The sequence below is a fragment of the Xyrauchen texanus genome, chromosome 49 (genome assembly GCF_025860055.1).
Source record: "Xyrauchen texanus isolate HMW12.3.18 chromosome 49, RBS_HiC_50CHRs, whole genome shotgun sequence".
NCBI classification, from domain to species: domain Eukaryota; kingdom Metazoa; phylum Chordata; class Actinopteri; order Cypriniformes; family Catostomidae; genus Xyrauchen; species Xyrauchen texanus.
In genome coordinates, this window is record NC_068324.1 from 10,412,489 (window position 1) to 10,439,913 (window position 27,425).

Genomic DNA, 27,425 nt, shown 5'->3' on the forward strand with positions numbered 1-27,425 from the left:
GCGCTGGCTGGCAGCAAGCTCCCTTGTGTGCGCGAGAACGAGCACGAGCAACAGGTAGTTCACTTAACCTCTATGTGTCATTAATAACAAGGGTTTCTGAATCTTACATACTGCACCTTTAAGAAAAGGAGTGACGAGTCGAAATTGATTATTGTGGTAATCAACATTATGCTACAAATGCTGTAGATTGGGCTAACATGTATTGAACCTGGAATATCCCTTTAATTGTTTTAAGCGCCACATGTGACGATGTACTCATTAAAATAGACAGTGCCGTGTTTGATTTAGGCTTCAAAAGACAAAGCGCTTAACAAATGTCCCTTCTACCTGTAACCGATCCAGCATGCATCTTTTATGTAGGCCTTGTCTTTGTATCAGTGAACAAATCCTGTATTCATACATCATGCTCATGTTCAATGACAACAGTATCACCATCCTAAATGATATAGTGACACAAAATACTAAACTATTAATATTTAAGCATTGCAGCACGAAGGGGTTTAATATTAGAGAGTGGGAAATTTAGCGCCACCATTATTATTAGGTAAATAAACAAAAATTTTATAATGTTGGTTTTTATTGGACTAATAATTTCGTATCCAACTGTATATAGTTTGTAGACCGGGAAAAAAAACTATATTGAGAAATTAAAACTATCGCTCCATTTAAATACACCTCTAACAAGCGCTTTAAAAATGGCTTTGTATTGCATGCAGCACTTTCAACAAATTATATTAATACAGCTTGCCTCAGGTAATGCTGGTCACAAATATCACATTATACTTATTGTAAAAAAATTTTTTTAATTATATTTCGTGTATACAACAACAATGGTAAAGATCGTGCTTTACTCATTTTGAGTGGAAACTGCTGCAACAGAAAACTAGCTGATCAGCTGACGGCTAACCTATTAAAACAAGTGGAGGTAAGTCGCTTGCCATCAACAAAAATACACAAACTCGTTGGGCAGACTTATTTATTGTTATCAACTTTTTACCGTACTTGGTTTCCAAGTATATTTGATAAAGTCAGTATTGTTTTGGTTTGTTTGATCGTTTCCTGCAGCAGTTCGGAGCTCGTCTCCTAGCACTGTTTGCATGTGAGCAGTCATTGAAATGCAAATGATAGAAATGCTTTGCTTATATTTATTGATGGATTTTTATAACCATTTACTTCAAATAAGAACATATAATCTAATAAGAATTGCTGGCTACATCTCATATTTGCGGGGCTGTTGATTTGTGGCAGGCAGGCACCGGTTGATCCCAAGCATCACTAAAGAATCTATGTCTGGGTCTCAAAACCTAGTGAACAGCATTATTTGGGCCCAGAAATGCTTTCTAAATACGCGGTTCACTATGTTGTTTTTTGTTGTTGTTATTATTGTTTTTTTTATTTATGTTTTCTTTTCTCTGATTTCAGGCAACAATGAGGAAAAATAAAGGGAAAACCAATGCAACTGAAAAGGAGTTTGTGTTTGAGTTCAAGGCAGGAAAACATCACTGTGTCCTCAGTGTACCTCTTCAGTTCCCCCTTTGCGAAAATGTCAGTGACCTTCATGGGCGGATCATGCTGCTTCATAAAATCCCCTGTTTTGTAGAAAATGGTAATGCATTCTGAGTTGTATAAGCAGTTTATGGCCAGATTCAACCCTCAGATTGTCTGCATGAATTCATACATTTCATTCAGACATTTGTAAATTCCAAGACAAATATGAATTGCTGTACACCCTTTGATTTTTCTGTATTGATTTCAGAGTTGAAAAATAGACTTGTCCGGTTCATCGAAAGGGAAACGTTAGAAGACTATGACAGAGAGGCAGAGGCAGCCCTGCAGAGGCTCACAATTGGAGAAGTCGATATCAACAAACTGACAAATTCCTGGGCTAAGGTGTATTCTGAGGTAAGGACACAATGTTAGTCAAATAATTATAGTATTATTTATATTAATACGTTATTATTGCATCCTCTACACCATTGCTGTCACTCTCTAAGCGTCTTTAATGAGAAAGTAACAGATTCATTTTTAAATTAAGCTATATATAGCAGAGGTTATTTGCACTAAGTGTAAAAAGCATCTTGTTTGCACTAAGTGCAAATAGCATTACATGCTATTTGCACTCTAGTGCAAATAGTGGCAGATACTCTTACACCCCTGTTTAAATACTAATACAGTATAGTGGCATCACTGCAGCATTTTATTGTTTTATTTGGAATCCCACAGACACCCTACACCAACCCCTTACCTTACAGAAATTAACCACAGTTTTACTACAGTAACCATAGTATCACAATGGAATTTTACTAGTAATTTCATAGTAACCACAAAATTAAACATTGTTACTATTAAAAGCATGTTACTGAAGTAAAACCATGGTTTGTTTTATCTGGATCAAATCCTTCTCTCAACTCCCCGACCTTCACTGTGACCAAATAACTGCAAGGAATCTCTTTTATTTACTACTAGAAGTCAGGGTCGTAAAAACAATATAATGTGTGGGGGACAAGTCCCCCCCAATAATCAGATATGGCCAGATTGCCTTGTTGAAATCCTTGTTGCTGTTCTGCTGCAGTCCATTATGCACTGCTGTCTAGCTGTCATTAAGTTGTTGCAGGAATTAAATAATGGTTTAAAAAAGTTTCATATTACTGCGCTAAGTCAATGTAATATGAGAGCAATCAAATTGATGAAGGCGGGAGTCAAGTTTAAGACGCTAAACGGAAATATTGTGGATGATTCCAGGGCCGTGTATCAGCTAGCAGTTCAGGTTAAGAGTGTTTGTGTCATGTGAGATGTTAGTATCTAACTAAACATGCAATATTTGACCACTGTTATATGATTTAAATGTTTTACCGACCGACAGTAAATTCCAAGGGGGCAAACTGTTCTCCGTTTTGCGAAATGTGACTTCTATTGTGCTTTTAGGTTTTGGCAAGGACAGTGTCATATATTCTCAATGCAAATATTATTATGTAATCATTTAAAATCAATTTAATATTTTGTAAATAAGATTTTTTTTATGTCTTTAATTAAATCTGAATTCTCCTAAGAGTCTTCTTTTAAAAGAGACAGCAGTTGACCCCAAATAAATCTGTCGTGGCTGTCTTGAGTTTGGTCTGAGAAGAAGTGGGCGGAGCTAGTGTATATAGCCTCTGCCAACATGATGGGCTATTTGCACTTAGTGTAAATAGACGCTCTGATAATATATATATATGTAGTAAAACTTAATTCAGTTAATTGCCATATTAGATATTTCTGCATAGTAGTAAAATAAGTACATTATTATTATTGATTTTCCAGTGAGGTGACCAGGTGAGGTGAGTTTGTGTTCTAGAAAATGTTTGATCGAATTCCTTTTATAAGTCTTTTATTTAATATTGTCTTAGTGTTACAATGCTCTGATACTTACAATGGTTATTATGATATGCAAAATAGACATCCTATAACGCTAGAGTCTGACCGACCTCTTAAGTGTCAGGTCTTACCTCCCATTTGATACAACTGTTACAGTTTATGTCAAGATAAGCACTTAAATATGATAATAACAGAAATGTAGCATGATCTTTTATGAGATATGTTGTGTGGGAAATGCTTCTGTCCATTTTGAATCAATCAGGGTTTGACAGTGCCCATGCAAAAAAAATTCCTTTGAAACAGAATATCTGTCCTATTTTCACATATAAGAAGGTCAGCCAGACCATCTGCATTTGCACTTCAAAGTGTTGCAGTTTAAATTATGCTTAACTTATAAAAAGAAAGCAGAATCTGCCCCCACCCTTTCCTATGAAGTGCTGTTGGCTCACAGCTATGCATGCATACAGGATAACCATTAACATTTTACAGCAGCCATACACAAATACACATGGAACCTGTCCAGCCTAGATTGAATGGCCTTTTAACGCCCACCTGGTTGGTTGCGCAAAAAGACTCTTATATTTGTATTTATAGAAGCAATTTTCATATGAAGTCAGAAATTTACATACACTTAGTTACTCCACAGATTTAATATTTACAAACTATAGTTTTGGCAAGTTGTTCATCTACTTTGTTCATGATACGAGTAATTTTCCAAAAATTGTTTACAGACAGATTGTTTCACTTTTAAATGACTATACCACAATTCTAGTAGGTCAGAAGTTTACATACACTAAGTTAACTGTGCCTTTAAGTAGCTTGGAAAATTCCAGAAAATGATGTCAAGCCTCAAGACAATTAGCCAATTAGATTCTGATTGGATGTATACTAAATTGGAGAGGTACCTATGGATGTATTTTAAGGCCTACCTTCAAACTCGGTGCCTCTTTGCTTGACATCATGGGAAAATATTTTTTTTTAATAATTATGGACCTCCACAAGTCTGGTTCATCTTGGGAGCAGTTTCCAAAAGTCTGAAGGTACTACATTAATATGTACAAACAATACTATGCAAGTATAAACACAATGGGACCATGCAACCATCATACTACTCAGGAAGGAGACACATTCCGTCTCCTAGAGATGAACATAGTTTTGTGCGAAAGTGCAAATCGATCCCAGAACAAGATGCTTATGAAGATGCTGGAGGAATCAGGTAGACAAGTCTCTATATCCACAGTAAAACGAGTCTTATATCGACATAACCTGAAAGGCTGCTCAGCAAGGAAGAAGCCACTGCTCGAAAACCACCATAAAAAAGCCAGACTACATTTTGCAAGTGCACATGGGGACAAAAAAATGTCCTCTGGACTAATGAAACAAAAATTGTACTGTTTGGCCATAATGACCATCGTTATGTTTGGAGGAAAAAGGGTGAGGCTTGCAAGCCGAAGAACACCATCCCTACCATGAAGTGTGGGGGTGACAACATCGTGTTGTGGGGGTGCTTTGCTTTCACAAAATAGATGGCATCATGGGGAAAGAAAATTATGTGGGTATATTGAAGCAACATCTCAAGACATCAGCCAGGAAGTGAAGCTCTGTCGCAAATGGGTCTTCCAAACAGACAATGACCCTAAGTATACCTCCAAAGTTGTGGTAAAATGGCTTGAGGACAACAAAGTTTAGGTATTGGTGTGGCCATCACAAAGCCCTGACATCAATCTGATGAAAATGTTCATCAATCAAAATGTTTTGGGCAAAACTGAAAAAGTGTTTGCAAGCATGGAGGCCTACAAACCTGACTCCGTTACACCAGGTCTGTCTGGAGGAATGGGCCAAAATTCCAGCAACTTATTGTGAGAAGCTTGTGGAAGGCTATCCATAACGTTTGACTCGAGTTAAACAATTTAAAGGAAATGCTACCAAATACTAACAAAGTGTATGTAAACTTCAGACCCACTGGGAATGTGATGAAAGAAATAAAAGTTGAAATAAATAATTCTCTCTACTATTATTCTGACATATCACATTCTTAAAATGAAGTAGTGATCCTAACTGACCTGAGATAGGGAATTATTTAGATTTTAGAAGATTAAATGTCAGGAATTGTGAAAAACTGAGTTTAAATGTATTTGGCTAAGGTGTACGTAAAATTCTGACTTCAACTGTAGCTTCCAGGTTGTTCTGCATATTCAAAGTATCCATGGCAAAGGTTAATCTTAAAAGGGTATTTCACCCAAAAAATATATTTCTGTCATCATTTTCTTACCCTTGTGTTGTTCCAAACCAGTATGACTTTCTTCCATGGAACAAAAAAGGAGATGGTTGGCAGAAAGCTAGCATCAGTCACCATTCACTCTCATTGCATCTTTGGTTTTCATACTTCTCACAATTGAAGTCTTTCATAATGTTTGTATGTAGACTACATTGGAACATGCCCGTCCGGAGGAACCCAGTTGGGACGATGATTTTGCGAGTGTATACCATGAGCTGATCCACTCTCCAGCCTCCGAGACCCTACTCAACCTGGAGCACAGTTATTTTGTCAGTGTTTCTGAGCTCATCAGCGAGCGAGACATGGAACTCAAGAAATTACAGGAGAGGTTTGTGTGATAGGAGGTTATCACAAGATTTGACCCTTATTCTGTTTAATAAGGAAAAATACCAAGAAATGTAATTTAGATAATGAGCTCCTTACATAAATTGTAGTGTTACCATATTCTGTAGTTAGCAAGTACAGTGGTCAAAAAGTAAGATGTTGATTTTGTTTAATATCAAAATGTGTTCTGTGTCAATTCAAAATTTATGATAGAAACCCAAAAGTTTGCCTGATTGTTTTTCTAAAAGATCACAGGTCAGACACTACGTTCTCACTGCAAGGCAGACTTTCAATTTGTAATTTTATGTTCAAATCTGATTTATTTTATGAGGTTCGCATTACCATTTAAATGTGGCCTATATACACTCACCTAAAGGATTATTAGGAACACCATACTAATACTGTGTTTGACCCCCTTTCACCTTCAGAACTGCCTTAATTCTACGTGGCATTGATTCAACAAGGTGCTGAAAGCATTCTTTAGAAATTTTGGCCCATATTGATAGGATAGCATCTTGCAGTTGATGGAGATTTGTGGGATGCACATCCAGGGCACGAAGCTCCCGTTCCACCACATCCCAAAGATGCTCTATTGGGTTGAGATCTGGTGACTGTGGGGGCCATTTTAGTACAGTGAACTCATTGTCATGTTCAAGAAACCAATTTGAAATGATTCGAGCTTTGTGACATGGTGCATTATGGCCATAAAGGGATGGACATGGTCAGAAACAATGCTCAGGTAGGCCGTGGCATTTAAACGATGCCCAATTGGCACTAAGGGGCCTAAAGCGTGCCAAGAAAATATCCCCCACACCATTACACCACCACCACCAGCCTGCACAGTGGTAACAAGGCATGATGGATCCATGTTCTCATTCTGTTTACGCCAATTTCTGACTCTACCATCTGAATGTTTCAACAGAAATCGAGACTTATCAGACCAGGCAACATTTTTCCAGTCTTCAACTGTCCAATTTTGGTGAGCTCTTGCAAATTGTAGCCTCTTTTTCCTGTTTGTAGTGGAGATGAGTGGTACCCGGTGGGGTCTTCTGCTGTTGTAGCCCATCCGCCTCAAGGTTGTGTGTGTTGTGGCTTCACAAATGCTTTGCTGCATACCTCGGTTGTAACGAGTGGTTATTTCAGGCAAAGTTGCTCTTCTATCAGCTTGAATCAGTCGGCCCATTCTCCTCTGACCTCTAGCATCAACACGGCATTTTCGCCCACAGGACTGCCGCACACTGGATGTTTTTCCCTTTTCACACCATTCTTTGTAAACCCTAGAAATGGTTGTGCGTGAAAATCCCAGTAACTGAGCAGATTGTGAAATACTCAGACCGGCCCGTCTGGCACCAACAACCATGCCACGCTCAAAATTGCTTAAATCAACTTTCTTTCCCATTCTGACATTCAGTTTGGAGTTCAGGAGATTGTCTTGACCAGGACCACACCCCTAAATGCATTGAAGCAACTGCCATGTGATTGGTTGATTAGATAATTGCATTAATGAGAAATTGAACAGGTGTTCCTAATAATCTTTTAGGTGAGTGTATATCAGTAATGCTTTAAACTGATCCGCATATGTAAAACGCCCTACCCTGGTATAGCGTGCTCATCATAACATGCGATATGATATCATAATTTGTTATTATATTAGTTTATCTTTGGACTTCCAGTCTTAAATTGAATCATTAGCATTGACATTTCAATTTCTTTGACAACGTTGAAAGCCATTGTCCTAACGTGGATCAATATATATTTTAAACAAATGTATTCATACACCTTTCTGTGTGCATCCTATTTATTTCCAATTTGAATTAAAACATGTCCGATTCACTGTTTTTCCTCTTCACAGTGTAATAATTAGAAAAAAACATCTGTGTCACATGTGATGGGAAAAAGTAGTAGTTACTGTATTAATTGTAATGTATAACTGTAATACGTTTACACAAAAAGCTGGAATTTGTCCTTGTCTGTCCATACACAGACAGGCTGCAGAGATGAATAAAGTCATGCAGGAGCTAGGGAAGACTTTATGTGACCAGGATGTAAATAATGTGGCTGCCCAACACTTTGATGCACAGCAGGTGAGACCAATCTGCTATAAAGCTGCTCTGGAAAACTGCCCTGTATGATCACTAAGACAATGTGGAACAATAATGGCTCTCCTCTTTGGTCTGTCTGTGTTTAAAAGGTGCTGGAAAACAAGTGGGCCAGTGAACTGAAGCAAGTCACAGGTATCCAGAAACAAGAGTATCAGGAGTGGGTGATGAAGCTTCATCGGGACCTACAGAACCCCAACAACAGCACTATCAAGTGAGTAAAAGAAAGGTAGAGGTAAAGACAAAGCGAGGATCAGTTTGAATGCACGTCAGAAATGCACGTCATAGTAAGGAAAGACTCATGGTAAAATAACTTTTTATCATTCTATAAATTGATTTTAAAATAACCTTTTGTCCTATTAATCTATTATCGGTCTTTTCCACCACCTTAGTTATCGTTATCTGTAAAATCCACTATCAGGCAACCTCTAATGTGTATACTATTTATTGTCATTAGATTATAAATATTTGTCTGTCTATTATCGTGCAAGCGCAACATGACTGACACAAGTAGGACATGCTCCTGGATTAGCATCTGCTGTTCTGAGAACTACATTCCTTTCAACCAATCATAACTCAAACCCTCAAATCTGAGGACATCGATTGGCTTTTAGGAACATTAAAGGATGCTGATCAAGGGAAGGTGTCCTACTTGTGTAAATCATGTTAAGAGAGGGTGAAGCATGGCAGTTTTTTGCTTCCTTTGCAAGTCACTCATTCCTTTGACTCATGGGAAGTGCTGTCGACTGAGCGGAGTTGATCAGTGGTTATGAGGTTCTTAGATATGGAGAAGAGTTACAGAGAGTAAAGCTGCCCACATGACAGTGGCATCTTCAAAGACGCTGGCATAGATGTTCTGAAGCATCTGGTTTTAACTCCGAAAATCCTGCTCCTATAGATTTTATTTTGTTTGGCAGACTTCAATAGTGTTGAATCAAATGTATATTGTGAATTGCCCACTGACTGGGGAACACGTCTTTCTTTTCGATCATAAAATGATGGTGAAATTTAGCAGTTGCTTATTTGGATAATAGTTTACCCTGTCATTTACTCACCCTCATGTCGTTCCAAATTTGTATTACATTTTTCTCCTTTTTGAAGCTTGAAAGTAGAGCCCTGCACTCCCGCGGGACCTTGCGCAACAGTGTGCGGGGCGGGACAAGTTTTGAGTTCGGGGCGGGACAAGTTTTGATTGCTGAGTGCAGGTGTGGGCGGAAAATACATTCTGGAACAGGACTTCTGCAAAAGTTTGATACAGAATCTTATTCATTTTATTTGTCTATTGTGCAAGAGCAACAAAAAATAAATGTATTAATTAATTTTCAATTTATGGGTGCAGGGCTGGTTGCTAATTTATACAAATTCTCAGTTTTCAAATTTTCAGTTGTTTGTTTTTTTTCTACAGTTGGAAATTGGAAAACATAGCCTATGACACCAGAGGGGGGCAGGAGCGGGTCAGAATTATATGGGAGCGGGACTGAAAATCAAGAGGACATGTAGACCTCTACCTGTGGGCGGGAGCGGGGCAAAATGACATATTTTTACAGAAAAATCCATCCCCCCGCAGACTTCGGTCCTCATTTATTGTAATTTTCTTAGAAAAGAGGGACCAGTACAAAGTCTTAAAAATATAAAATAAAAAAAAAGGCTTCTGAAATTTTCTTTTTGTGTTCCAACCATGACACATGGGTGAGTAAAAGATGATAGATTTAAAATGTTTGTGTAAATTTGCCAGGTCAACTACTCTTGACCTGACAGGAAAACAACTGCATTTATCATCACATAGAGGAAGATCAGAAGTTGATCCTGTTGTTTGTGTTTCAGCGAGGAGATCAAGGTGCAGCCCGGTCAGCTGGGGGAGGCTGGGGAGGCTGGGGATCGGCTCTTCGAGGTGCAGCGACAGCTGGAGGAGAGCTTCACCATCCACTTAGGTATGGCATCTCCCTGTGAGCGGCAGCCACTACAAAATGGCATATAAAAATACATGCTCACTACAAACGGGTTTAAATGTGCCATCACTGTAATTTACACCCGCTTCCAATTTGTTTTCAATCTCTCTCCCTCAAGCTCATTATAAACAATGTTTTGTGCCAATATGTACTATAAGCATGAACAGACTTTTATGGGTTGAAATATACACATTTTTTAAAGTTTAGAATACATACTTTTGTGTGGCAGATGCTGAAAAGATTTTGATAAGATGTATATAAGGTCTGTTAAGGTTAATGTCATAGATGTAAGATATAAATATAATAGATATAAATAGCTACCAATGTGTCTTTTAGGGGCTCAGCTGAAGACCATGCACAACCTGCGGCTGGTGCGATCCGATGTGCTGGACTTCTGTAAGCACCACCGTCACAGCAGCAGTGGGGTGAAGTTGCGGCGACTGCAGACCGCCCTCTCGCTGTACTCCTCGTCTCTCTGCGGCTTAGTGCTGTTGGTCGACAACAGAGTCAACTCATACAGCGGCATTAAGAGAGGTTTTACATCATTTATACACTTTGTTTTTAAAGATCAATGTGGCTAATCAAAATCTAGCAAAAATAACTTATGCACACAGTATTTATTTTTACTTGTTATTCAGTAAAAATATCAAACAAAATAATTTAAAACATATAAGTTTACTTGAGTAATTTTCTAACCCCACTGGTAAAAATGTTTTCCTTTTTTCTTTTTTTCTTTTTTTTTTACATAGAACAAGCAAAATATAGTTTATGAGGTTAATATTTAAAATGCCAATAAATGTAATAAATATTCTCTAAAAACAAGTCTCATTACCTTGTTTTCCTTCTAAAGTAAATTTGTCTTGTTTCAGGAGCATTTCAATATTTTAACCGTAAAATTAAGATAAATAAATAAATAATAATAATGTAATAAAAAGAAAACATGAGGTTCTTTATTTTTTGTGGACTAAACTAACATACTTCCTGTAAATGTGTCTATGACACTAGACTTTGCCACAGTGTCCCAAGAATGCACAGACTTCCACTTCCCCAGAGTGGATGAGCAGCTTGAAATGGTCCAGCAGGTGGTGCTGTATGCACGAGCGCAGCGCAGCAGCAAGCAGAAAGAGCAGCCCGGTGAGTGACACAACAACTGCGTGTGTGTGCCCGTCCAAAACCAGCACCTCTGCATTGCACCGTCAGATATCTAACTTCAGTCCTTCCGCACGGAAGTGTTCAGTTTCATTCGACTGAGACTTGCTACCATGAAACGTGATACACATTTTTTTCAAGATGCATAAACGTTATGCCAGATATTGGAATGCACTAGTTTGGCATTTTGCTGTTTGTGCTAACAGCTGATATATTTCTAATTAACAGTGGGATAGATTTAGGTTTTGGCCGCACATCAAACTTCTATATATATAAAAACAAAAATCAAATTTTAGCCAGTCAAGATAAAATATGGGTCAAAAATAAGAAATAATAGTTTTCAAAATAAAAGTCTGTTTTTGCAACTGTTAAGAGTTTTTGGACTGTGAGATTATTTGCATGACTATTTAGCATATCCCCCACCGGTTAACATGGAAATAATTTTTCTCATTAACGCAATGTGAAGAAAAATATATTATTTAAACTATTACATATTTATACATCATGATAGTATTTAATGTATTGCATTAGCATAGTTTTATATTTGCTAATGTATGTTCAGTACAGGGAGGATTACTTGAAAATTGTAATCAGGTACTGATTTGTGGGGGTAATCTAATCCGATTACTTTGAGATTACTTTTGGCCTACATTCAACCTAATATTATTTGATGTCATGTGCATTTGAGTAGGATAATGATTTTAGCATAAAAGAACAAAGAGGAAGTAAATGTATTCCATTCTTTATTACTCACAAAAAGAGCTCTTTATGGCATTTTATAAAGAGCATTAAACGTTGCATGGATGAAATAAATATTAAATCTAACGGCAATGACAGTGCATGGCCAATTCAAAACACTGAGGAATCAAGATAATTGTATGTGCATAAAACACTAGCAACATTACAAACATTATTGACCAAAAAATCAACATGAAACAAATCATAAAATAAAAAAAGAGGATGATTAGGATGATCAATAAAATACTACTTTACTATATATTACTTTCATATTAATTTACTGACATTGAATTGTTAATATGTAATCATGTAATCTATTAAAAAGTATCTAGTCTGATTACATGTATTTTATCATGTAATTTAATCAAATTACAAGTATTTTGTTTTTGAAAATCTGATTACGTAATCCAGATTACATGTAATACGTTACTACCCAGGTCTGTGTATGTTCACATTTTGACGTTAAAAGTGGAGAATAATGAGAAGATTTTAAATCTCATATAACGTGGGTTTCTTATGTCATTTTGTCTTGAAGAAGAAGCTGATTTGTCATAGTTATCAGTATATTGCCATGCATATAAACGCACTCATTGCGTTCGGACAAAATTATTTTCATTTCTGTATTATTGTAATAATAATCTAATGAGCATAATGTGAATAGCAAACAAACACATAACAGCAAAACTGTGATTTATGTTCACTTCTTGAATTTGTTTTAAAGTGATGCCAAGAAATGGAGGTAGCGAGGACAAAAATAAGATAACCGACAGAAATTCTTCCAATGTCCTCCCAGGTAATTAAATCATTGCCATATGTTTGGCATTCTTTCAGCATAACTACTATTTGATTGCACAAAACAAATGCTACAGATTGTCACAGATATAACACTCTAGATACTGCTCTTTCTCTTCAGGTGAATTCTACATCACTCGCCACTCAAACTTGTCTGAGGTTCATATTGTTTTCCACCTCTGTGTGGATGATAATGTGCGCTCTGGAAACATCACAGCCCGGGATCCAGCCATCATGGGCCTGAGGAACATCCTGAAAGTCTGCTGCACCCATGACATCACCACCATTACCATCCCACTGCTGCTGGTGCATGACATGTCTGAGGTAAGGAGGACATTATGATCAGTTATCAAACCTATAATCATCTCTACCTAATAAACAAACTACATGTTTATTACCAGGTGTACCTAGGCAATATAACCCAGTTTAATTTGACAAGTTTCCAGCAACAAGTCATTTGTCTATCCACAATGAAAGAAAATATGCAGTGTGATGCAAAACTGTTACAACCAATAAGAATATAATTTGATGTTTTATACAATTTATATGGAGCAGGATATCTGACCAGTGAGATTTCACTGTGGGCGTGGCTACTCTGTGTTTATCCACAGTTTTTGTTTTTTACCCCGAACATATAAATATATTTTTTACATTTTCTTTTTTACTGCTTTTTTTTTTTATCTATCTTATTTATTTATTTTTTGTTTCATAATTTTGTAAAACTTATGTATAACAATTAAACTCATTTAGGGAATCATGGGATAGTTTCAAGGTCTGAATTCTGGTGAGTGTTCACATTTGATTGGACTTGTGAATGGAATGCCAGTTAAAATGTTAGTTGTGGATGCTGCCAATTGATTGGCCCTGCGTAGGCTGCTCAGAAATCCAACTGAACCTCAACTCTTCTATTACTGTAATGTATAACATCCTACATTCTAAGGGCATTCCAGCGCATTCTACTACCAAATGCAATCATTTAAATGCACTTGGGGGAATGTTGGTAAGTTTGGCCTTCACTTTGGCATTTAGTTCTAGAACATGCAAGCAAAAAGCTCAAGATTAAAATGCTCTATAGTCCAATTTGTTTTACAATTCTTGTTCCAGTTTTACCACCTGCTTCTTCTAGTCACACTACATATGCTCCTATAGCAAAAACATTTTCATTCTGTTTAATTCAGCCTCCTCTGCCCTGTGTTCTCATTCAAAATGCTTTTTACACTATATAGATATTCCTCAAACATTGTGGTTGGGTGATTTTTCTTAACCTAAGTTTAGTCATTTTAAGTAGCCAAGGAATCAATGTTGGGTGTAAGAATCTTTAAACAATTGAGTCTGAGTCCAAAAGGGGCCGAGTCAGATGTAAGACCGAGTCCAGAGTCCGAATGAATCTGTTAATTTAATACAGAAATTGTAACCGTAAACTCAACATCAATATTTTAAGCTTATTTTAAACTTCACAACTACGAAAAACAGTTTGTCAATATAAATGCAACAAAAACGCCTCTGTTGCCTTTCTGTTGCCTGTTTACCTATTGTAATCGTTAGTATTCTTATTATTCTTATTATTATTCTTATTATTATTATTCCACCATTGAGACCGTATAATTTTTCGAAAAACCTACTTTTTCGAACTCCTCCTACACCATTCTTAAGACGAGGATGACAAAAAGTTATGGAATTGAAGTTGATTAGTCAAATGGTACTCTAATATCGTGCGAACAAATTCGATGTAAAGCACGACAAATTGGACATGAGGCTATTTCTCCGCAAAGCTTTAGCGTATTCACACCAAACTTGGTGTGTTTTAAGACAACCATGACCTGAGGTTATCTGCACAGTTTTCGTCTCAGTGCCACCTAGTGGTCACAAGATATGAAAAATGCATATTTTTGCTTATAACTTATCTGGTCTTGTTAGATTCTGTGCAGGTTGTCGAGTCCAATTGTTTTTTTTTATTATTTCGCATTTTGTTGTAAAATCATTTGTTTTTCAAACGCATTGACATATAATTACGAAACTCGTTATGTGTCATTGGCCCAATGCCCTGAAGGCACTCAAAACGTTTTTGGACAGCACCACCTTCTGGTGAAAAGTTATAAAAAAAATGTTAAATGCTAAAAACATTTGATTATTTTGTACTATTGTCATGAGACCAGTCTTGCTAGATTCCATGGGTCATACCGAGAACATGGAAACCAATTATGTCATGATCAATTTAACTTCCTGTCTGCCATTTTTAAATCCTTTAAAAAATTACTTTTTCGAACTCCTCCTAGAACATTAGTCAGATTTTAACCAAAATAGACAATGGCGAAAAAAAAGTTATGGATTTCGTGTCGATAGACCAAACGTTTTCATTTGAAAAAACTATTAATTTGATAACACTGTGCCAGAATGGTTTTCAGGCTCTATTTCGGCAACGCTTTTCCATGTTGACATGAAACTTTATGACTGCACCTTGACCACACCATATTAATTTGGTGACAGCACCACCTGTTGGTCAAAAGTAATAAGATGTTATGTCCCAATGCAATTGATAGTATTCATGGTTTTTCAACCATTTTGCCTAAATCAATGACCAGATTGCTTTGATTACTTATTTTTTGCCATTGTTATGCTTAATAATGGTTGATGTGCTTGGGCCTTAATTGCTGCTTTCAGCTAAATTTTATGATTGGCATCCTGCTGAACAGATTTCGAGGTGGTTTCAGAATGAAAGCATATGCTTTAGGTGTATGAAGACAAAACTGGCCTTCAACACAATTCTTATTGCATTCTGTAGACATTTCAGTTATTTGTTGCTTTTCCCCTCCACTCTAACATTGACTAAATAAAGTGAAAGCTGCATTAGTCATTACAACCAAGGTTATTTTATTTCAGATTTTAATTTAGTTTTTATTTCTACTCCATTTTCAATGAGCCAATTCAGTTTAATTTAGTTTTATAAAAAATTATCCCTATCTAAAGAAATAATAGTCTATACTGAGATTTCTTTCTGAATCTTTTTTTCTCTATATGCCGACTGATTTGGGAAAATACAGTACATACAAATGAGTCAACACAGTAGTAATTAGCACTTGCTGAGAAGTTACGTCTTACGATTTGATTGCAAATGCTACATCCAAAAACACTGGAAAAGCCCACTGATAATATTAGGGCCATTTCGTCTTGGACATGATTTTCTAGTTAATTTGCAGGAAACCACACAATGTAGGGCAGTTCTAAATCCCTGATGCATCTGTGTGCGTCTCGCAGTTGCTGCCACAGAAGATAAAACATTTTTTTTTAATGATATTTTCTTGAGCGGCAGCCGTGTTTATCTGCAATCAGTCTGAAATCTGTACCAAACCAAAGACATTTTCATTGAGCTCTTCTTTAACCACAAAAACATGAAGAATTTTCAGTCATAAATTTAACAGAATTTTCCTTCAAATGTGTCAGATATAGGCTAAAACAAAGTGCATAAGTTACCCAGTGGTTTAGAATAAAAATAAAATAAACATTTAAAATAAAAATGTCATAACCAACCAAATGAATCTAGTAACATGAAGTTTAGCTTCATACACAAACTGCTATTGAATAGTACATTTATTTTATAATGTATAATTCAATTATAAACAAAACATTTCGAGTTGCTGTCTGCTTTAGCAATAACACTTTTTCTCATGAATATTTAAAAAGTTACAGTTAATTCATCCAGCTATTATGGACCAGTTCAAACTGACAACACTGCAGTGGCCACAAGAGACAACAGAAGCCTACATGTGTAGATACATTAAGCCTAAAAAGACTTAATATCCCATTTTTTTATGTCGATATGTAGCTTTTAGTAAACTGTGAGAGACATGTCAGCAGAGATATCAACCTGTAGCTCAAGACTGGTTACCCACTGAAGCTAAGCAGGGTTGAGCCTGGTCAGTATCAGGATGAGAGACCTCCAGGGGAAAACTAAGGTTGATTCTGGAGCAGGGGGTACTCACCCTGTGGTCTGTGTGGGTCCTAATGCCCCAGTATAGTGATGGAGACACTATACTGTAAAAAGGCACCATCCTCCGGATGATATGTTAAACCAAGGTCATGACTCTCTGTGGTCATTAAAAATCCTAGAGCACTTCTCGTAAAGAGTAGGGGTGTAATCCCGGTGTCCTGACTAAATTCAAGACGGAATCTCAATGCACCATCTTGGCTGCACAAACACCACATGCAATTTTAGCAGTTGTCAGGTTCCATGTCATGTGAAACTGCCTTGTTTAGTTTCTATTACATTGGATACATACCTGTCTTGTTTTCGTCGTGCCAGCCACCTCGGTAGTAGATGTTATACAGTAGTCCCTGTAGTAACATTCAAGATTTGATATTAGGCTGTTATTTCATTTTCGTTTTTGTAAACTTGAGATTTTTTATAAAATTCTCATTTAAAGTTTAAAAATATCCCATGGACTTACCTTGATAGAAAGTTCAGCATATAAAATCTAACTGACAGCAGTGATGTCATTGTAATGTTTGCATAATGAAATGCATTTGCTGTTCTTTCTTTCTTCTGCTGTATTTGCATACTAAATTGTGATTGTCTTGTCTCCCTTGCATATATTTAGCCATTTGTAGCCAAACATTTAGCCAATTTAACGCCTAAAACTATCTAACACTATACTTTTGCTGCTTTGCAAGCACTGTTATTTCTGTAACTTTTTTCTCCAAACTGTGTGGAAAAAGTATTAGCCCCCTCAGTTACTAAATCCCCAAATCTATGAAACTGCATTCATAATGGGGCTCAGCTGGACTAAACACACCCAGGCCTGATTACTGCCAGCCCTGTTCAATCAAATCAACACCTAAATATAACTTTTTCAGCAGAATGAAGTTGGCTAAAAGGTCTCCACCTGTAGCACACTATGCCAAGGTCGAACAAAATTCCAGAAATTATGAGGAAAAAGGTGATTAAAATGCATAGGTCTGGGAAGGGTTACAAAGTTATTTTAAAGGCTCTGAACCACAGTGGTACAGTAGTGAACCTTCCCAGAAGTGGCCGAACTTCCAAAATTCCTCCCAAGAGCACAGCGACGACTCATACAGGAAGTCGCAAAAAAGCCAAGGACAACATCCAAGGAAACACAGGCCTCTCTCGCATCAATAGTCACTGCCCCTACAAAAATTGAGAGTTCACTGCAAATATGCTGCAAACTTGCCGCAAATTCGCCACAGCTAATTTTCACATGCAAATGAGCTATGAAGCAAACTTTCAGCAAATTGTCCATTGTTGCCAAAGGTTTGCCGGGGTTTCACCACTACCTGTGAAGAGCTGCAAACTTCTTTAAAACATTTAAAGAATAACAGATCGGATAACAAGCTCATTTGTATGTGAAAATAACAAGTGGCAAATTTGTGGCTAGTTTAGATTTTTTGTAAGGGTGTTCATGAATCCACTATCAGAAAGACACTGGCCGAAAATGCCATCCATGGAAGAGTGTTGAGGCGAAAAACACTGCTAACCCAGAAGAACATTAATGCTCGTCTGAATTTTGTCAAAACACATCTTGATAATCCACAAACCTTTTGGGAGAATGTTCTCTGGACCGATGAGTCGAAAGTGGAACTGTTTGGAAGACAGGTGTCCCGTTTCCGTTACATCTGGCTTAAATCAAACACAGAATGCCACAAAAAGAACGTCATACTTGCGGTCAAGCATGGTGGTGGTATTGTGATGGTGTGGGGATGCTTTGCTGCTTCAGGGCCAGGGTGACATGCAATAATCGAGGGAAACATGAATTCTTCTCTCTACCAGAAAATCCTAAAGGAGAACGTCCAGTCATCAGTCTGTGAGTTGAAGCTCAAGCTCAACTGGATTATGAAGCAAGACAATGATCCAAAGCATAGGAGTAAGTCCACCTCTGAATGGCTCAAAAGAAGCAAAATTCAAGTTTTGGAGTGGCCTAGTCAAAGTCCTGACTTGAACCCGTTTGAGATGCTGTGGCAGGACCTTAAATGGGCAGTTCATGCTGAAACACTCTAGTGTGGCTGAACTAAAGCAGTTCTGCAAAGAAGATAGGGCCAAAATTCCACCACAGTGTTGTGAAAGACTGATCTCAAGTTATCAGAAGCGTTTGGTTGCAGTTGTTGCTGCTAAAGTTGGCACACCCAGCTTTTAAGTTTAGGGGGGCAATTCGTTTTTCACATGGGTGATATGTGTTTGATACATTTTTTGCCTCAAAAATATATATATATTTGAAAACCATATTTTGTGTAATATATATTTGAAAACTGTATTTTGTGTTTGTTTTATGTTATATCTTGTTTGAAGATCTAAAACAATTTTGTATGAAAAATACTCAAAAAATAGAAATCACAGCACTGTATATAACATTATGACCAAAGTATCAAAACCATTCTGATTATAATTTCACTTTAGGCTCATTCAGTAGATTATTTTGGTGCTGCTATGTACCACATTTTGGGAGCATATGAAACCAAATTAATTTGTTTTCTTCACCCAAAGTGTACTGCAGTTTTTTTTTTGTTTTTCTACTTGTTCAACCTCAAAATGCTGTAGTCTAATTTAGAAATGGTCTATTCCAGACCAGACTGTCTGGACTGACCAGTATAGTTATGAGTTAAAGAAAGCCTCAATGACAGATTCTCTGACCACAGACTGATGTTGAGGAATGTTCAGTGTTCAGGAAATGTTTTTCATCTGTTCAAGAATGGCGTGTTCTTCCAGCCAAAAGCAGCTAAAGGTCTCATTGCTATATTAAAGTTTTTATACACTTTGCATAAATGCTGCTCTTCAAGGAATGATTTAAAGTGGTATGTTTGCATCCCTTCCTGGTATCCCAGATTGTTAGAGAGTGTCTCAGTCCCTGTCTTCTCTTCCTTCTCTCCTCTCTACAGGAGATGACTATTCCCTGGTGTCTGAAACGAGCAGAGCTGGTCTTCAAGTGTGTGAAAGGTGAGCAAGAAAAAAGGTCAAATATTGAAAGTGCAAACACTGTCATTGTAGCACGGATGGTTTGTTTTTGAAGAGGAACATCTCAGTCATCTGGAACATTTCAGAGGAACATTATGTAACAAGATTTTTTTTTTTTTTACATTGTTATTGTGCATTATTTTAGTTTCATGTGGTTTAAACATTTATTATTGGTCCCTTCATACGCCTAATACCAGGTTGCAAGATATTTTATCAATTTAAAAGACCCATTCTGATTGGTTGATGATTTGAGACCCCCCACCAAATTGTGGATACTTTACCCTGCTTGTAACAAAAGTCTGTATACTTGAGTTTGAGTCTTTTTTTTTTTTTTTTTTTTTTTTGCCATTTCCAGGTTTTATGATGGAAATGGCCTCCTGGGATGGAGGAATCTCACGGACTGTCCAGTTCCTTGTTCCACAGGTAAGATTTGGCCTTAATGAATGGACAATCATGTGACTATTCATTTATTTAGTTGGAATAGAAGAAATCGGTCTATTATTCAGTTTGTATTCTCAAACAATAGTGCCCATCATTTGGCACATGCTCACAGTCACTAGAGATGTCCTCAATCTGAAAACCAAAGCTACAGTCCAGACATCACCCACGCAGTGTACTTACACTGTATAGCTTATGTATATTACAGTGAGTACATTGTAACAAACATTTCTGGATTGTCATTTGATTCATACCTTTTAACAAAGAAACAAGGTTTAGTAACAGTTTAGTGAATTGACCAAACTGGTTTAATGCCATTAATGGAGACCATAAATGCACTATTTTTTTTTTTTTTTTTATGCTGTAACTGTTTTTTCCTAAACAAGAATTTGGCATCAATCTGTGTACCTCTGTCTTCAATCTGTGCACCTCTGTCTTACTGTCTTTCTTAGAGTATCTCAGAGGAGATGTTCTACCAACTGAGCAACATGCTGCCTCAGATCTTCAGAGTCTCCTCAACGCTCACGCTAACATCAAAACGCTGACAGAGCCACACATGCACAGGAAAATTTCCCTAAAGCAACCCTTGAACTCGCAACACTTCAGCTGCCAATATGGAGAACATCATGTCACTTTTGACTCTTACACTGTAAAAATTACATGTGGCTCCATTTGGGTTTCCTCAGGTTACCATAAAGGCAGGACCCTTCAGAAAACCTCTAGTCATCCTTTCTAAAGGGGCAGTTGTATGTGGTGCTTACAAAATGGAACCTATAGATTCCTACAAGACCTTGTAGTAACCCCATTATAAAGGGAAGGCACTTGAGAAATAAATGCTTACCAAGATCTTTATTAGGAACACCTGTACACCAATTTAATAATGTGATTATCTAATCAGCCAATTGTGGGACAGCAGTGCAATGCATAAAATCATGCAGATAATGGTCAGGAGCTTCAGTTAATATTCAATATCAGATTATATATCAGAATGGGGAAAATTGTGATTTCAGGGATTTGGACCATGGCAAGATTCTTGGTGCCAGATGGGCAAGTTTGAGTATTTCTGTAACTGCTGATCTCCTGGGATTTTCACAACAGTCTTTAGAGTTTACTCAGAATGGTTTCAAAAACACAAAACATCCAGTGAGCGGCAGTTCTGTTGACGGAAATGCCTTGTTGATGAGAGAGGTCATTGGAGAATGGCCAGACTGGTTCGAGCTGACAGGAAGGCTACTGTAACTGTACAATTGTTGTGAGCAGAATAGCATCTCCGAGTGCACAACAACTCAAACCTTGAGGCGGATGGGCTACAACAGCAGAAGACCATGTTGGGCACTTTATTAAGACCATAGTGTTCCTAATAAAGTGCTGGGTGAGTGTATATTGAAGAACGGGTACCTAGATGTTCTCAAGAGAGTTTCAACAGTTTGGCAATCTGAGGAACTCCAAATGGAACTCCAAATTTTCTGAAATTACAGTGGAAAAATACGAACCGTAAGCTGTTTTGATATGCACTGTCATGTTGTTTATACAAGCATGTCACAAGAGACCTAGCACATGTCCTGATTATTTCAATCATGAATTTTCACTAAAATTCATAGTTTTGTACATTCCAATTCAGAAATGGCATTATATATCAGAAGGGAGTGTGTTTAGAGTTGTTGCTCTTTTTCAACTGTGATACTGTGGTATTCATCTAATGCTGCATGGGAAATAGGTAATGCCAAGACAAGCTGTGTGTTTGTGCTGCATTGCAGTTAACCACCTTCGGCCCCTTGTGTCATCTTTACTCCCACAAACACCAGATGGCGCTGTTCTGAAGTGCATATCCAGTAGCTTATTAGAGAAAGTTTGAGGTAACCAAAGCTGCTGATTCCACACGTCAAATGAAACCAAGAGTCTCGAGCATCATAAGTGATTTACCATGTGTTTTTTTTATTAGGTGCCAATTGTAAGCCCTGGCAGGTATGCAGCTATATTTGAAGTGTGTAATCGTCAAAAAGGGGGGTATTACTTGTGTTTCTTGAAGCTTGAAAGCAGTTTCAACTGGTTATTTTTCTAACAAAGGTTTACCTCATTTATCTTTTATTTCTAGAAGCAGCATATTGAAAAGATCTACATATTGTCGGTTGGGCTAATGGGGAATTGATATGCAGTTGGTTTGTAATAAAATATATATATACACACAGAACTTTGCAAAAGTTTTAGGTACTTGTGAAAAATGTTGCATAGTGAGGATGTCTTCAAAAATAATGACATTAATAGTTTTCATTTATCACTTAATGTCATACAAAGCCCAGTATATTATATTTATATCCAGTATATAAACCTTTGCCTTTAAAACAGCACCAATTCTCCTAGGTACACCTGGACACAGTTTTTCTTGGTTGTTGACAGATAGGATGTATCAAGCTTCTTGAAGAATTATCCACAGTTCTTCTATCTATTTAGGCTGTCTCTCAGTTGCTTCTGTCTCTTCTTGTAATCCCAGACTCGATGTTCAGTGGGGGGAACTGTGGGGGCAATGCCATCTCTTGCAGAGCGCCCTGTTCTTCTATTCTAATCTTTTCTATTTGCAAAAGTAATGTTTGGGAGTCTTAAATGAATTTTTCCTATTGACACACTAAAGCTGAAGATATAAATAACCATCTTAAGACAAATGTTTTTGTGAAACTTCTTAAGTGCCTAAAACTTTTGCACAATACTGTATATATTGGTAATGCTTTAAAGAAAATCTGCATGTTAACTACTTTCTAGTAAGTCTTTTATGGGATTCCTCCTAATGAGGATATTACCATACAAAGTAGGCATAATCTGAGGGTTAATGAATTTACATCAGTATTAGCCTTTTGTCTGAGACCACTGCCATGGTAATCACCAATGTTCGGTGCTAAATGTTAATGCTTTTTAAATACAGTGCTGTCCATCAATTCAACTCTGAATTGTATTATTTTATGTAATATATATTAATACTGATATGTTAGTCTAGTCCCACTGCAGACCTGTTGGTGTTATTATACACAATACTTAAATATAGTTATCTATTGGTGTTAATCATTTAGATAAATTAATAATTTTGTTTTAGCCTGCATGGTTTCCTTATGGCCTTTTCTATAATTTAATTTGATATATATATATCTATTGAGTCAATCTGAGTGGATCACATCTGATCACAGTTCATGAAAGGCTGTCAAAAGTTCTAGATGGTCCTGCTATCTCTACCAAAGTTAACTTAATCAGTCCTTAATTGCCCAGCAGTCTTGCTGTCATTGGTGTTCAACTTTTGAGCTTGTGCAAAAGAAATGTGTCACCAAATGTCTCGCATTCCTGGTATCAGTTAGTGGCGGAATCTGGTCTCCTGTTACCCATGCCTGGGGTAGAGGGCTTAGGTTCAGGCTCAGCAGCACGACCTCCCCCTCTTTGCTTGCTGTTTTTATGTCACAGCCCTTCTCTCTTTAGCCATCTGAGCTTTTCCCATCCAACAACTGTTCCTGACAGACGGCAGTTTATTTAGCCAGGCCGAAACATCGAACTCTCTGATGGACTGGCCTCTCCAATTTAAGTGATGAGTGCAGGATGTGTTCATTTTAATGAGAGCGTATCATCTGTACACTATCTACATGTGTCATCAATGCACAGTGGTTTGAAAACTTATGATTATGTTGTCAAAAGATAACACTCAATTAAATAACATAGATGTCCTGTGATATTTGACTCAAACACCAATATTGGCCTCATGGGATCTGATAGTGGCACAGACTGTTTTGTTCAGTATGCAGGCATTTGCACTCATTCCAACATGAATATTTATCTTAGCCAAATGTAGTCTTTGGTTCTCTCAGCTGAGGTGTCTTTACACAGCCGAGTTCAACCTGCTCTGTTCCTGCTCAAAAGATGTAAAGATACAAAAACCAGACTGAATTCTGCCTGCTCTGACCCACCTCAGCCCCATGTATCAAAGGCAGTTCTGATCATGCTTTGATTCTCTGTAAATTAAATGCAGAATTTAACTTTGTTATAGTCATGATAGATCATAAATTTCATCATTTCATATTTAAAAGTATAACTTCATATTTTCATTCATTACAAATTTCTATATTCATAGTTTTATGTTCTAATTATTCATCTCATAACAGTATCTATGCATTTGCCTACTCTGAGCAGCATTAAACAGTCTTTGTAAATACAACTAAATGTCACTTAAGATGCAGCATCTGTGTCACCAAAGATGGTTTTGGTCACGCAGCTGTGCATTTATTTATTCTCCAAAATGTGTACTTTGATTGTGCCCAATCTTTGATTTTGCAACCTATTTATTTAGGCTAATTATATCGAATGCGTTTTCCTTGATTCAAAATTTGGCCACAATCAAAGCTTGAATTTTTAAATAATAATGTATAAATTATATGATTATGGATGGTGAAACTGCAGTGTTTAATGCAGTACAAGTTGAGCTCAATCGCATGAATGTGTTGCCTTGTGCTGAGTGCCACAAAAATTAGGCTTGAATGTGCATATTGTTTACATTTTGTGGCTATACGCTAATTCTGAAACTTGTTGGCCCCATTCACTTCCATTGTAAGTGCCTCACTGTAACCCAGATTTGTTCTTTTTCTTTCTTTTTTTTAAAGAAAAGGATGGACAAGTCTAAATGAACTTGTGATAATCAACATTATTCCCCAAATGCTTTCGATTCAGTTTAACTGAATTATTTCGAAATATTTTAACTGTCAGTGACGTGAATTACGCGTCTCGCGCTACAAATCTCACTTTATAACTGAGAAGAAACTAAAATTCCGCTGCACTTTGTCTTATAGAGTCAATAGAAGGATTTAACCCATCCTCTCCACCTCCCGGGTGTGTGCAGGGATTCGTGCCTTTTTCCCGGATTATTTTAGCACGTCACTGAGTCCTTCCCACAAAGTTGGGAATCAGCGGAGCTTCCGCGAGAGCGAATGGACACACGAGAGCTGCGTCTGGAAGGTAAGATCATCCTCTACTCTTCTTTATACAAGTTTTCAGTTTTCCTTAAGAGCTGTTTTCTGTTTAAATGTTGGGACTGAACTGTGAGTTTCAGAATGAGTAAAAAAGCGCAAGAAACTTAATTGTATCAAAAATAACTTCCGCTTCCTTTACAATACGCTCGCGCATCTTAAATTCATCACAAGCAAACACGTTTGTACCGTTATAGTTACACAAACACAGACTAACGGTTCACGTGATGCGCGTGACATAAATCCCATCATAACTCGTTTTCCTCTTGGGAAAGTTTGCTTACGACGCTGGACCACAGACTTTGGCATGTATACGTTGAATCTTTTTTAAAATTGTTATTCTTGATGGTCGTGCCAGGTGCCAGGGTGGCAACAACTGCTGACCGATTTGGTTAATTTCCATTCTTCCGTTTACAGCTGAATCAGTTTTAAACTGTAAACATTTGGTGAGACCCCAGCTGTTCTTATACACGACTGTAGGGGAGGTAAAAATAGCCTAGTGAAGTATTTTGATTTACTCTTCCTCGTTGTGTCTCAAAAGTTGAAATTTTGAACTGCCTGCTTAGACAGCAGTTCGGGGCATCATTTGCATGTCCAGCATTTTTAGGGGGATTATGTGGGCTTTACGCTGTTGGGAGACTATGATGCTCAAAATGCTGTCTGTGTCTAGGTAGTCAGCTCTTTAGAATTTGAGACACAGCCACTATCACTGAGGTCTTCTAGTACCCAATGCGATACTGAACAAACAGTTCTTTTAGAATGTTATTCTGATTTCAAATTTTACCTGCATGAGTTGAAGCTGTGTTTATATATTGTCACATTTCCATCCACCAGCTCAGTGATTATGAGTCACCACTGACATCTAGACGATATTTATTGGTAGTCTAGACAAGCATTTATTTATAGCAGTCTCTCTTGACATTGTTCGCCTGCTGAAAAAATCTAATAAACAGGAAACTACACATTTGAAGCCTCGTTGCTCACTGGGGAAAGTGCCTTAAGATATATTTCATTTTTACCCAAAAACAAACAAAATTCAATGAGATGTTTAATTTCAAATTGTGTTTATGAAATATTTTGGAAAAACAGCTCATCTTTTTAGTTCCTCAGAGGAGTTGAGCACACAGGTGTTTTAATGCTTGAGATTTAGCCTTCACCTGAAATTCCCTGGCCAGACCAGCTGTACTCAGCTCACCTCATAGCCTTCTATCCACAACAGCAGATCAGATCACGCAGCCCGTAGTAAAGCCACTTATACTGGTCAAGGTGTTTTTTTTCTTCTTCTTAATTACACATGCTTTCTGCCTACCAGATTGCAGCACCTTTACCAGCCTGCAACAGGGTGTTGTTTCAGTGGCTGTGTGGAGAACGTTTTAGTTCAAAACATAAAAAAAAAAGTTCATCTTAAAACAACTTCTATCATTTACTCACCCTCATATCGTTCCAATCCCATTTGAAATTTTGAAGAACGTATTTGTTGTTCTTTTCCATGCAATTACAATAAATGTATACTGTAGCTTTCCAGATTAAACCGGTACACAAAAGCACCATAACAGTAAGGAAGAAGGAAAGCCATAAGGGTTTGGAATGGCATGCAATTGAGTAAATGATGACAGAATTGTATTAACTAATTATGAAGTCATCAATGAATTCTCATTATCTAAATTAAAAGGTGTTAGGCTCAGACAAACAAAGTTATCCTAGTAGCCCATTTAATTCTCACATAAGTTAAATTCACATTTACAAAATTACATTTTCATTATACATTTGGCTGCAGTTTCCCAGTGAACTGTCCAGTGGGGGGGGGGGGTGTTGTAATCAGACAAGGTTTTTAAGGTGAATATAAGATGGATGTTCTAACTAGGGATGCACCAATCCAATACCTGGATCGGTATTGGCTCCGATACTGAAGTTTTTAAACGGATCGGGTATTGGTCCGACGAGCCCGAACCAAATCCGATACGGTGTTTGTCATGTTCTTTACAGTCAAGCTAGTTACGGTAAAGCTCAAAAAATGACAAAGAACCATTAAAACGCAATTAAAATAGTTTGTATGACTCGTGCATTTTATTCAAAGCCACTTGAAGATGTGTGATAGCTCTGTGAATCACAAAAGGCTGTGTTTATTAAGTAAATTTATAAAATGCATGAGCAGCTCAAGCGCGTTATTGAATGGCGCTGCTCTGTTTACACACGTGCCTATTTTTAGACTTCACAGCGGTGCGCAATATTTGAGCACTACTCAACAGCATCTCAGATGTAGATGCTCAATTGATCGCTTCACTATTATGCATTTAGAACGGCACCAGAGGTGCATTTTTACCAGAATTTGAATGAGAAGCGAATTAA

General features: G+C 37.3%; 1 protein-coding gene across 3 annotated transcripts; it reads left to right on the plus strand.

Moving 5' to 3' along the window:
* Nucleotides 1–23,119, plus strand: c49h12orf4 (chromosome 49 C12orf4 homolog). 3 transcript variants are annotated; one of them, XM_052123438.1, is made up of 14 exons: nucleotides 1–54; nucleotides 1,423–1,606; nucleotides 1,757–1,902; nucleotides 5,779–5,960; nucleotides 7,941–8,040; nucleotides 8,148–8,269; nucleotides 9,880–9,986; nucleotides 10,341–10,538; nucleotides 11,010–11,138; nucleotides 12,613–12,684; nucleotides 12,805–13,007; nucleotides 19,569–19,626; nucleotides 20,000–20,067; nucleotides 20,535–23,119. In XM_052123438.1, exons 2-14 carry the CDS (start codon nucleotides 1,429–1,431, stop codon nucleotides 20,625–20,627), a joined length of 1,656 nt encoding a protein of 551 aa, XP_051979398.1. In that variant the 5' UTR covers nucleotides 1–54; nucleotides 1,423–1,428; the 3' UTR covers nucleotides 20,628–23,119. The 3 variants fall into 3 exon arrangements, with proteins under 3 accessions (XP_051979398.1, XP_051979397.1, XP_051979399.1); XM_052123437.1 differs by lacking the exon at nucleotides 1–54 and adding an exon at nucleotides 901–925 and having other exon boundaries at nucleotides 20,535–23,118; XM_052123439.1 differs by lacking the exon at nucleotides 1–54 and adding an exon at nucleotides 973–1,099.
* Nucleotides 23,120–27,425: the final 4,306 nt, after the last annotated feature.

What these genes read in the sequence shown, in the direction of transcription:
- c49h12orf4 (XM_052123438.1), top strand. Translation starts at nt 1,429, where the DNA reads ATGAGGAAAAATAAAGGGAAAACCAATGCAACTGAAAAGGAGTTTGTG. An exon ending in CTCAAGAAATTACAGGAGAG is followed by an intron (nt 5,961 to 7,940) that starts GTTTGTGTGATA and finishes GTCCATACACAG; the next exon opens with ACAGGCTGCAGAGATGAATA. An exon ending in TGGTGCATGACATGTCTGAG is followed by an intron (nt 13,008 to 19,568) that starts GTAAGGAGGACA and finishes TCCTCTCTACAG; the next exon opens with GAGATGACTATTCCCTGGTG.